The 13,332-nt window shown below is 41.2% G+C and overlaps 1 protein-coding gene across 1 annotated transcript in view; it reads right to left on the bottom strand.

Moving 5' to 3' along the window:
- Positions 1-13,332, bottom strand: part of CATSPERB (cation channel sperm associated auxiliary subunit beta) — a 148,625-nt gene that overhangs the window by 55,546 nt on the left and 79,747 nt on the right. Inside the window, 2 exon segments of the mRNA XM_077938830.1 lie at positions 5,192-5,346; positions 7,844-7,998. Of these exon segments, the coding sequence (XP_077794956.1) occupies positions 5,192-5,346; positions 7,844-7,998 (310 nt within the window).

The raw sequence follows: 13,332 nt of genomic DNA on the forward strand, positions 1-13,332 counted from the left end.
AATCAAACACTGCATGTTCTCACTTATAAGTAGGAGCTAAGCTATGGGTATGCAAAGGCATACAGAGTAGTATAGTGGATATTGGAGGCTCAGAAGAAGGGAGGGTGGGAGGGGTGAGAGAGGAAAAACTACTTATTGGTACAATGTACACTACTTGGGTGATGGGTACACCAAAAATCCAGACTTCACCATTACACAATTCACCCATGTAACCAAAATTCACTTGTACCCTTAAAGCTATTGAAACTTAAAAAAAAATTAAAAATTTACCTCTACTGCAAAACCCAAGATAATATGTAGAAAAAGTACTAGAATTATTAAAAGAATTTAGCAAATTTGAAAAATGTAAGATTACTCTACAAAAGGCAACCACAAGACTTCTGCTTTTGCTTTAAATGCAGAAAGATGCTCTCGAACAAGAAAACAAAACAAAAAGCAGATAAAGTACAAAGTCATGACTTTTGTCTAGCTTGTCAGCGAACTAAGGTCACAAGATAACCAACTAACCTGAAACCCAGAGCAATAAGCCATTCCAGGGAGAGATTGAACACCAGGACAGTGTCACCTGTGGAAGAACATGGGAAGGAGAAACAGTGCTGACCTCAACACAAGCAAGTAAGAGTTAGCTGAAGTTGTGAAAAAGGGCCAAAGGTCAGGTATGTGCTAGCACGTGAGTCTGGAAGTGCTTGGGCACCTGACAAATGGGAGTCTGTACTCACTTGCAGACTCCACTGGCTTCCCTTGAAGGCTCTACCCAAAGGAAAGGACTGGGGCAGGACCATAGACCAGAGACAGCCACCACTAGTGGTACAGGTAGTTTGTGAGGATCAGAGGTTGGGAGGAAACAGACCTGAAGCATCACCTACTTCCCTGAACCTTCTCTCATAGGAAGTAAAAGCCTTAAACCACAGAAGGTTAGGCATTAGATACTTTTGCACACAGGCCTCAAAAGAGCTGATCAGTGGCTGAGGGTTAGGGGGTGTCAGGAGGGTGCTGGTACAGAAGTCCTGCCTCCCTCCCTCATCCTTTTTCTTACAAAGCAAACACTTTTACCTACTGTCAGAGAAGAAGTAAGGGTCCACTCACCCACAGGGCCCAAGGAAAGATATGTGGCAGAGGAGGGAAGGAGGAAATAATAACTTCTATCCCTTAAGAAGAATCAGGAAACTGTCTTGGTCCTAAAATTCTACAAGAACTAATAATTATCTTACTGCTAGAGGAAGAGCACGAAATTCCCACCCAAGATCTATCTAACAGTAATATAAGGCAGAGTTTGGTTGCAAGAGGTAATTTCCATTACCAGGTTTTGGGGTTTTTATTTTCCTTAATGGAACTTGACAAGCTGAGTCTAACACATAAATGCAAGACCAAAAGCCAAGAAAAGGCAGAGGGAGGGGGTTATTCACATATGTTTCATAATTAGAGTCATTTAGTCAGTGTGTCACGGAGAAGACAAATATACCAGTGAAATAGGAGAGAGGACAGGAGCAGACCTATGCATATATGGGACCAGGATATATCACAGGGCAGTGCTGCAGATCAGTGGGGGAAAGGAGGGGCTTGTATGGACAATAGATTACCCACATGAAAAAAAAAAAGGAAAAACTGGATTCCCACTTCACCCTAGACACATCAATTCTACATAGGTAAAATTGAAAAGCCGGGCGGGGTCGCTCACACCTGTAATCCTAGCACTTTGGACAGCCAAGGTGGGCAGATGACTTGAGCCCAGGAGTTCAAGGCCAGCCTGGGCAACATGGCAAAACCCCATCTCTACAAAAAAAAAAAAAAAAAAAAAAAGAAAAGAAAACAAAAAACCCAAAAAACTGGCTGGGCATGGTGGCATGTGCGTGCCTGTAGTCCCAGATACTCAGGAGGCTGATGTAGGAAGATCACTTGAGCCAGGGAGGTCAAAGCTGCAGTGAGTCATTATTGCACCACTGCACTCCAGCATGGGTGACAGAGGGAGACCCTGTTGAAAGAAGGAAAGAGAAAGAAAGAAAGAAAGGAAGGAAGGAAGGAAGGAAAAGTTTGACATGATTCCAAAACAATATAGGAGAATAGCTACATAAATTGTAGCATATTCATGTGAGTGAATTACAGACCACATACCAATATGGAGTAATTTCAAAAGCATAATGTTATATGAAAAAGGCAAGTCACACATTTCATAAAACTGGTGTTAACGCTCTAAAGCAAAACTTTAAAAGATGTTAACATAAAATCCAAGACAATGCTTGTCTCTGCGGGAGAAGGGTCATGTGGGGGTGGAGGGGAGGCAGGAAAGAAAAAAAAATGCTGCCCAGAAGAACTGCTGAAAGGGTGAAGGGACCCCAACACAGTGATAGAATTCCAAGGGCTGGCAGGGCGGGGGTAGTTGTCACTAGTGGCAAGGGTAGCATTGCCTATAACCAAAGACTCTGGAAGTCTCCAACAGAAGGACTTCTTGTCCCTTTACCTCACCTCTCTTCTTTCACCCAAACTCTGAAGCCTAAGAAAAGACCAGAAGAACAAGGATGAAGGAAGAAAGTGGTGGTTGGGGGAAGATTCCAAGTAAGAGGAACAGCATGCTCAAAGGCCTGTAGGCCAAAAGGAGCAGGATGTGTTACAGAAACCAAAGGAAAACCAGAGTGACTTCACTGCAGTGAACAAAGCAAAGAGGTCACTCAAGAGAGTGGAGCCCGGTCAGTGGGGCTTTTTGAGTTCCAGTAAGGAACTTGGGTGTTATTCCAGGAGAAATCTAGGATTCTCCAAACAAGGGCTCAAGCCCCAGGAAAAAACTCTCTAAATGCTGTATACTCCCCTTTTGTAGACTTAGTCAACTGTAATTACATACTTGTCTGCTTCTGGGGCTAGAATACAAGCTCACGGACTGAGATGCTTGAATGTCATGCTCACCACTCTGTTGCAGCACCCGCCACAGTGCCTTGCTGGTAGTCAGTGTTAAATGTTGATTGGTGGAGTGAGTGAATGGTTCACTCTGCCTTATGTCCTGACTAGCTGGATAACTGCCTTTGGCCTCCTGCGGACCTGAGAACAGTGGGTTCCCAAATTCCTCACCTCCCTAGTTGAAGTTCCACTTGCTATCCAGGTCTCTGACCCTGGCTTTGCTCATATTTCCTGCCTTGAAGATACCCATTCCCTAGTTTCTGTGCAAACAGAGCAAAGTTACTGAGTCTTATCACAGATTGTGCTGTTCTGGTTTTTAAATATTCTGATTCTTAAGAGAATGACCATATGCTTTTAAAAATAATTAGAATATAACAAATTAAGATTAACATTGGTATAATATTAATCATATTAATATGAAAAGATTGAAAAGTGATTCTGTAGGTTTTCTATAGAAAAACACCTACATAAACACAAACTAGCTGATTTGGAACATCACACATACAAGATCCACCTAGAGCAAAAAACAATTCTAGAGATTACTGACACTTTTGTTAGAGACAAAATTTATACAATCCTCATAAGAAAAAATATTGCTGATGTTTGTTATAGTAGGTCTAATTCCCATGTTCACTTCCACTTCTGAGTGAGCTGCCTCACAGTGCAAGGTATTGTTAGCTGTGGGACAAGATATATATTGACAGCCCCAAACACATGTAATATACAGATTCCAACCTGGTGTAAGAATAGAGCCCACCACTTTGAGACAAGGTGAATATCTTAGTCTATCTGGGCTGCTATAACAAAGGTAGGCTATAAACAGCAGAAATTTATTTCTGACAGCCCTAGAGGCTGGAAAGTCTGAGATCAAGGTGCCAGCAGATTTGGTATCCGGTGAGGGTTCACTTTCTGGTTTATAGATGGTGTCTTCTATGTGTGTCCTTCCACGGTGGAAGGGCCTAGCTGGCTCTGTCCTTCAGTCCTTCCAGTGGTGGAAGGGCCTAGCTAGCTCTCTGGGGTCTCTTTCATAAGGGCACTAATTACATTCATGAGGGCAGAGTCTTCATGACCTAGATACCTACCAAGGGCCCTACCTCCTAATACTACCACCTTGAGGGTTAGGATTTCCATATGAATTTTTGGGGAAAACAGATATTTAGACCATAGCAGTGAGTTTCTGGTAATCTGAAATTGTTGAAATTGTTTCTTTTTTAGTTGGTAGATTTGGGGGTTATATAATTCATATTCTTTTTTTGAGACAGAGTCTCACTCTCTCACTCAGGCTGGAGTGCAGTAGCGCATCCTTGGCTTGCTGCAACCTCGGCCTCCTGGGTTCAAGCAACTATTGTGCCTCAGTCTTCCCAGTAGCTAGCATCACATATGTGAGCCACCACACCTGGCTAATTTTTTTATTTTTAGTAGAGATGGGGTTCACCATGTTGGTCAGGCTGGTCTCCAACTCCTGGCGTCAACTGATCTGCTGGCCTTGGCCTCCCAAAGTGCTGGGATTATAGGTGTGAGCCATGGCACCTAGCCAGAATTCATATTCTGAATAAGAGTTATTAGGCCTTGAAGGGTTATTGACTTTTACTGATACCTTAGAAGTAAGCATTTCTGAGAATTCTGTGTATTGTTCCATGCAATATTTCATAAAAGATAGTCTCCACTACATCAAATGTGTTAGTGTCTAGGATATACAAGAATTGTCATGTGAGTAAACTCAGTGGATAGGAAGTATCCAGTGTAGTCCAGAATATTTCTGATACTCAAGAAACACATTTTATAGCTTGGCCTGATGGCGCTGATATAAATGGTCCTAGGTTTCTAAAATTGGGGCACCATGCAAGGCATCTTGGAGTCTATAAATGTATTTGGCCTTGTGGGGTGTCAAAAAAAGACTTACTCTATTTGACCAAGAAAATCATTCAAAAAAGTAGGTCCAAAATTTAGATTCTGTTGGCCAGGTGAAGTGGCTCACACTTGTAACCTCAGCAGTTTGGGAAGCTGAGGTGGGTGAATCCCTTGAGCTCAGGAGTTTGAGACCAGCCCGGGCAACATGGTGAAACCCCATCTCTACAAAAAGTACAAAACTTAGCCGGGTGTGGTGGTGTGTGCCTGCAGTCCCAGCTATTCTGGAGGCTGGGGCCAGAGCATTGCTTGAGTCTGGGAGGTTGAGGCTGCAGTGAGCTGTCATCGCACTACTGTACTCCAGCCTGGATGACAGAGCAAGACCTTATTTCAAAAAATTTAAAAAGTAGATTCTAGAAACCCATATGCCATATAAATAAATGCAAATCACTACCCAGAGTGTATCACTTTTCCGTAGTGTATATTGTTGAACTTCTTGCTGTAGATCGTTTCCTGTGGTTCGTTCTCAGGTACGTATGCAAAAAAGATAATTTCATCTAAAGAGGTGTGCTGTGGGGCAAGCGCAGTCTCAAAGCCTATATCTGGAGGCTGGAAACAGAGAAAAGAAAATATTATATTTAAACTACTTTATACTTCAATTATGAAAAAATTCAAGTCACAGATTTATTTCCAGTTCACATTAAAACAATACTGGTATACTTATCAATTGGAGAACTATGTCAACATGTTTTGTTGGAACATCTACGTGTGTGCAAGGGAAGATGTATTTTCCTGTTAAGGAGGAATGGAAGTTCTGATGACTAAGATTTGGTGTAAGATTCCTATGCCCTTCGTGGATGGTTGGAGTAAAAGGGTACATGGAAACTTGACTTACATTGCAGGTGTGTGAGGAGACCGGAGATGCAGATTTTAGAACTGGGTTCTCATTTGAAGTTTTATTTAGGAAAGAGCTCGTGAAATCCCTGTCCTCACTTGCTGCTCCTGATCTCATGCTAGAGACTCTGGACAGCTGCCGTCTGAGTCTCCCAACTGGCAGCATAAGCCGTTCTCCTTTCTTGACTCACAGATCTCCCCTTGCAGTCTACTCAGGCACTTCTGGCCTAGATTTCTGATCTATAGGTCTTTCTTTTCAACACACCTTTCTCTAATCCTGACCCTGTCCTGCTTGGAGAACTTTCAGGGGAGAGAAGACAGGTAAGGACCATCCCCAAAGGGGCTGTTGGGGTTGACTTTGTTGCTATGAGACAAGGTGTGGGTGGTAGATTATGCAGAGTGGTTGGGGACGCATCCGTCCCATAGTGCCTCCAAGACTCATCTTCTGTCATGCCTTTTTCCCTAGTTACTGAATTTTGGGAATGCACTGAGGAGAAAGGGGAAATAGATGCCAGGAAAATAAATGTGGGACTGAGCCAAATGGCTTGAGGACTCTTGAAAATCACTGAAATGGCTAAACATCTTTAGAATTCTGTATGACACTGTAGCCTGGGAGTGGCAAGTGTATCCTAGGGAAAGTGTATGTAAATCCAATGAAAGGCAGCAGGGTGGCTAAGAGCACAGACCCCGGAGCCAGTTGCCTAGGATAGATGTCTAATCCCAATAACTAACCAGTCTGTCTGTCCCTCACTTTCTTCATAAGTGAAATACAAATAAATAGTTGTTATAAAGATTAAGAGCTCCAACACTGTAATAAGAGGCAATGATTATTTTTATCCAGAGAGAATGCATGCATAGTTTGTGGAGAGGGAAGTGATATTGTTGAGTATGGCTTCATCAAACTTGTCCTAAGTATACAAATACCTGTAGGTTTTTTTTTTTTTTCTTTTAATAATTTAAACTTTCACATAAGGGAACTAAGACCCTTTCTACAAATTGTGAAGTTGGTGAAAAATGGAGGTAAATGCTTTTTTTGGGTTAGTTCTACGCTCCTGTCCACATCATTTGCTTTGTATAAATGCAGAATCCACGCCCCAGACGTGGGCAAAGACACAGGGCGTCACATGTGGCATCTTCACTCTCCCATGGAAGTTCCCGCCCTCTTTCTCTATGCAGCGCAGGGAGAGGGGAAGCTAAACACCATCCTCTCAACTGCAGCTGTGGCCTGGCAATTGGAATGATCTGTTAGAACCAGATTCATCTTTTGTTCCATCTCCTTGAAGTCAAAGGGCAGGTTTTACTAACCCCAGTCAAAAATATTTGATAATTTGCTGATGGTTTGAGAGTGTCCAGTTTTGTAACTGGTGCCCAAGGATGAGCTACCTTCACAAGTAGCATATTACACATTAAACTATTAGAAAAACCTGTATCAAGTGTCATCTGTAAAGAAGATAACTCCTTTTAATGTTGTCACTAGAAAAAGAAACCAGGGGGCAGGGTTAATAGGAAAGAAGAAAAGTAGACCACAGCTCATGTTCTCTTCTTTTTTTTGAGGCAGGGTCTTGCCCTTTTGCCCAGACTGGAGTTCAGTGGCACGATCACAGCTCACTTCAGTGGCACGATCGCAGTTCACTTCAGCCTCCACTTCCCAGGTTCAAGTGATCCTCCTGCCTCAGCCTCCCAAGAAGCTGGAACTACAGAAGAATGCCACCACGCCAGGCTAATTTTTGAATTCTTTTGTAGAGCTGGGGTTTCACCTTGTTGCCCAGGCTAGTCTCCAACTCCTGGGCTGAAGCAATCTATCCACCTCAGCCTCCCACAATGCTAGGATTACAGGCATGAACCACGGTGCCTGGCCTCACAATCCATGATTTTCCAGGGCCAACCTTAGGAGGTAGAGAATCATCCCTACCTTGGCTTGGGTTGGGAGTAATGGTTCTAGCTTAGAATGTCTAGTGGTATTCTGTTGTGAAGATATTTGCATGAAGATATTCTAGGTGGAATTGAAGCTATATAACCCCATATGGGACTTGGAAGAAGATTTGGAGATGTTTGTGGCACATGGAGGTTCTTCTTTTAGTTAAATAGAGCAAACTGCGTTAATGGGTTTGTCCCAAGGAAAATGCTTTCCCATTTTCCCATTATTCTGTGTATCGAATGTGGCATCTATTCTTAAAATAAGGCAAACTGTTTCAATGCATTATATACTGACCTGTCCAAAAAGATTTCTAGAATTTCCAAAGGCTGTGGGTGGTCCACTAGCTTCAAAATGACCCGGAGTCAGCTTATGTAGGAATCCCAAGTGATCATAGAATAATGTGAAAATTCTCTCAGTAACATTTCCAACTGCACCGTGTCTTCCCATTCCTATTAGGAAATAAAGAGAAGTGTCTTGATACTGATACAATAGAAGTCGAAAAACATTAATATCATACCTTGTAAAGACACCTTCATTTAAACTAAGAGGTGGAAGTAGGGCCCTGAGACTCCTGAATTAGGAAAATGCATGTTAGTTTTTGTTAAGTCCCTGGGAAGTCATTTCCAGACTCCGTGTCACTACAGAATCTGTTCATTGAAGTAGGGGAAGAAACAAACAGAGGGGATGTTTAATTAAGAGATCTAGAGGAAAAGAAGTTAGGTCTCTCTAGCAGTGGTTTCTCTTCCTATTACCAGCAAATCAGATTCCTGAAGAGGTAAAAGGCAGTGAGAAAATGCCTTAGGAAGGCAAGGGGAATCGTCAGTAGACATTGGTCGTTAAGTTATACTGGGATTAATATGTTGAACCAAACTGGGCATGCTGTGGTTCTCTCATCCTTAGGGCGCCACATTGAGAGGCACTGTCAGTAATCAGATGATGCCGCAGCATTCACTTAGCCAAGCAGACAATGGTCCTGAGACAGGGTCCCCTCCCTTGGAAGGAGCTAGAGTGAAAGATCATAGCTCAGGATGAAAAAGGCTAATTTCTGCACACTGCGTCTCACTCAAACCCACCCAGTTAGCTCAGGCTCTCCTAGTTCATTCTACACATTGGAGTGTCCAGGACTCAGTTTTTAGATTTCTTCTCTCACTATCTTTGGAGATCTCATACAGTTTCAGGATGTTAAATCCATCTTTAGATGGATAATTCCCAAATTTAAGTCTACCATCTAGTGCTCTTCCCTGAAGTCTAGGCTTATGTAGCTAACTGCCTTCCAACAGCTTCGTTCGATTTGGTTGGGCCTCTCAAAGTGAACTCATTCCAGACTGAGCTCCTGATCCTCATGCAAACCTCCTCCAGCCCCAGCCTTCCTCACCTTCATTAATGGCAGCTACGTTATTGCTGCTGCTCAGCCCAAAAACCTCAGTGTCATTCTTAATTCCTCTGTCTCTCATACCCTGTATCGAATCCATCAGAAATCCTATTTACTCAAGCCTCATAATATATATAGACTGTAGCCACTTCTCACCTCTGTCACCACTATCACCCTGTACAAGCCACTGTCATCTCTCTTGTGCCTCCTAATTGATCTCCGTGATTCTGCCCATAGCTCCCTTCAGTCTATTCTCAAAAAAGCATCCAAAGTAACACTTTCAAAATGTTAAGTCACTTCATCCACTCCCCTTATCAAAACTCTCCATGGCTTCAACCTCTTTCTCGAGTCAAAGTCCTTGCAATGCCCTCCAAGGGCCACCGTGGTCTGAATTCTAGTACCTCTCTGACCTTATCTTCTATGACTTTCTGCAATGCTTACTCTGCTCCAGCTACACGAGCCTGAGGTTGTCTATCTCCACAATTAGATAATCTGTTACAGGAATAGCTGGGCTCCTTACTCTCCAACCTTACACTTTTAATATATTGTTCTTGCTTGTCTAGACTAATTCAGCCCTCCAATACAATGATGAATAGAGGTAGTGGTAGATGACATAGCAAAAGCTTTTGGTGTGTTACTAGAAAATCTGATTGGATATTTGCTATAGCTTCTTTCCCCCCTAGATACTCTTAATCAAGAAGTTACATTCTATTCATGCTTTAATAAGTGTTTGTTTAAAAAATCATAAATGGCTGGGAGCAGTGGCTGACGCCTGCAATCCCAACACTTTGGGAGGCGGAGGTGGGCAGATCACCTAAGGTCAGGAGGTCAACACCAGCCCGGCCAACACGGTGAAACCTCGTCTCTACTAAAAATACAAAAATTAGCTGGGTGTGGTGGTGGGCACCTGTAATCCCAGACAATGCAAATCAGGGCTGCAAATCTTACAGAGGCCTTCCAATGGCCATAACCTCTCAGACGGAGTTTTCTCTCTTTTTCTTTTCCTACCCACTTAACAAGACGACTTTGTTGTATTCCTTGGGGATATGTGTGAGTGTGTATGGATTTACCTCTGATTCATCTTTGTCCTAAGGGTAGAGCCCTTAGGGGTTCTGGTGTATGGTGGGGCACACCATCTATTATTCTCACTACCTGGGTAGACTCAGGGCCATAACTCTTCATTAGTCCGCCAAATTCAAAGTCTAAGTTTGCAGGAATTTGTAAATCTCTTCAGGTCAAAAGGACTTTGGTACTGTGTGCCCTGTTTACCTCTCCAAGTGTATTAGCCTGTTTTCATGCTGCTAATAAAGACATACCTGAGACTGGGTAATTTATCAAAGAAAGAGATTTAATTGACTCACAGTTTCACATGGGTTGGGGAGGCCTCACAATCATGGCTGAAGGCAAATGAGGAGCAAAGTCACATCTTACATGGTGGCAGGCAAGAGAGCTTATGCAGGGGATAAGCTTTATAAAACCATTAGATCTTGTGAACTCCCTTTATAAAACCATTAGATCTTGTGAGACTTATTCACTGTCACCAGAACAGCACGGGAAAGGCCTGCCCCCATGATTAAATTACCTCCCACCAGGTCCCTCCCACAACATGTGGGGATTATGGGAGCTACAATTCAAGGTGAGCTTTGGTTGGGGACACAGCCAAACCATATCACCAAGGTTTTGTTTTCCCTTAGAGTTTGGCCTGGTTGTTTCTATTAGCTTTTCAGGTTATCAATTTAGAAAATAATTTTTCTAAGTATTTTGTTAAATTATTCTCAGCAGCAAAGTGATGCCACAACTGGAAATAGATACTGTGTTCTGTGGATGATGTTCATTATATCATTACTTATCCAGCTGCCCTATGTGTAACTCTTGACTATACCCACTTCCTCCTATTTCACAGCCAATCCTTCACAAACTCCCACTGGTTTCATTCATAATTTGCCATTGTTTTCTTCATACTTGGGGCCACTTTTCTAATCCAGACCCTCATCATCACACTGAAACTTTTAAAATAGCCACTTATCAACATATCACTTGGCCTAAAATCTTACCTCTTCAGGAATCTGATTTGCTGGTAATAGGAAGAGAAACCACTACTAGAGAAACCTAACTTCTTTTCCTCTAGATCTCTTAATTAAACATCCCCTCTGTTTGTTTCTTCCCCTACTTCAGTGAATAGATTCTGTAGTGACACAGAGTCTGGAAACGACTTCCCTTGGATTTAACAAAATCTTACATTTTCCAGTATATTCCCCTATATGATCTTTCTAAAATACAACTATGATTATATTAATAATCTTTTAATGGCATGATGAAATTCTTTAGCTTGACTCAAATGGAAAACTGGGTTCAGTTTACCTCCCTGCTCTCATCATCAATGAGTCATCCCTAGGAAATTTAGCTGTAGTATACTACATGTGCCCTCTATTTCAACACTTAATTCCTCTACATGGAATGTTCCCTTATAGTCTTGTCTTGATCTTCATATATTAAAGATTTAACACTGTCAATTTCAAATGTATTCTACTTTGGCACTTCAGTTGATTTCTTCTTATGTTCCTTATAGTTCATTTTTGTATATTTACATATCTTGTATTATTTTAGAGCATTGATTCAATATGATATAATTTTACTATTTATATTTTATCACAGAAAGAACTTTGTTTATTGAATACTTTCAGCCTAAAACTCTTGCTCTGTGTGTGAATATGAACATTACTGCCTCTGCTTTCTCTCCCAGTGTGTTTGGCACAGTTGTTCAAATTTTTATTCATATTTTTTTTTCTCTCCACTTTAGCTTTAAGTTTTTCACTCCTGGCAATATATTTTAAGATTTTAAAATCCAAAATAAGACTCTGTCTTTAATTGAGAAATGTAGATTACCTCCGATATCTGCTCATTCCCTCATCTGCTTCAGGGCTGCTCACCAAGACTACAATACATGCTACACCACACAACACAACAAATGCTTCACCTGGCACTTCCTATTCACCTATCTCGCCTTTTTTTTTTTTTTTTTTTTTTTTTCCTGTGTAGCATTTATCTTACATACAGCCTATTTTGGTTTATTTGTTAATTATCAGTCTTTTCTGACAAGTGTGTAAGTTCCACAGGAAAAGAGACTGCTGTACCCTTAGTGATTGGAACAATACCTGGCATATACGAGGTACTCAATCAATGCTGTTGAGTAAATGAATCTGTAAAATTTATGGTGATAACTGCAGACCAGCTCTACTTTTGGTTATTCTATTTTATACTTTGTACATTTTCTGGTATGTCTTCTTTTCTCTTTTTCATGTCTATTTTTATGGGTTATTCTGTCTCCCTTGCTTTAATACATATACACAAACTTAAATGTATATATATGTGTGTGTGTGTAGACATTGTTGCCCCGGCTGCTCTTGACCTCCTGCGCTCAAGCGATGCTCCTGCCTTGGCCTCCCAAAGTTCTGGAATTACAAGTATGAGTCACACATCTAGTCTTCTTTTGTTTTTTAAGACTTGTATTGTACACACTTCTTTTTTTTTTTTTTTTTTTTTTGAGACAGAGTCTTGCTTGTCACCCAGGCTGGAGTGCAGTGGCACGAACTTGGCTCACTATAACCTCTGCCTCCCGGGTTCAAGTGGTTCTCCTGCTTCAGCCTCCCAAATAGCTGGGATTACAGACACCCGCCAGCATGCACATTTTTAAAAATTCTGTGAATGATCACAATAAAGGATTCCAAAAAAATTCCTAATTCCATGTAAAGTTATACTCAGATAAACAGATAGGATTTTGGATTGCCTTTTAGGGATGGCAAAACTTTGGCTTTTTGGTTTTAACTTTTTGTTATTCCTCTTGTATTTTAAATTATTGATTATTTTATCATGCAGTTCTGAAAGTCTCCAACTGTGTTTTTATTTTTTGGTCAATAATATTCATAATTATTTCCTCTGAATCACATGTAGTCAGGTTTTTTCTTATGCTCCCGTGAGCTTTTCAGTAGCAAAACTTTGCTGATGTAATTGCTAAGGTTCAATATGCCATATTTTGTGGATAAATATAGCAAGACACGCTTGTTTCACATGTTAACAGCTTAGGAATTGAGACACGTCTTATAATTGATGTGTCTTACAATCATTGTCAGCCAGAGGGCACTCAAACCATAGTGGTGTGGTCAATTGCCTACTTTGTCTCAGTTATTTATACTGTCATCACTTTAATTGAGCTTCCTAGATCATTGGTGCAATACATGTTGAGTTTTATCGCTGCTTAAAATGCTTTCAAACAAAGTTATTGTGGGTGCAGAGAATAAAACAAAGCAATAGGACCTATATTTATCAGTAAAGCCAGTGTCACGGAAGGAATCACCATAATTTGTTGTAGAAGAATTTTACATTCTCTTTTAGAAAATGAATATGAATATGA

The sequence above is a fragment of the Macaca mulatta genome, chromosome 7 (assembly GCF_049350105.2).
Source record: "Macaca mulatta isolate MMU2019108-1 chromosome 7, T2T-MMU8v2.0, whole genome shotgun sequence".
NCBI classification, from domain to species: domain Eukaryota; kingdom Metazoa; phylum Chordata; class Mammalia; order Primates; family Cercopithecidae; genus Macaca; species Macaca mulatta.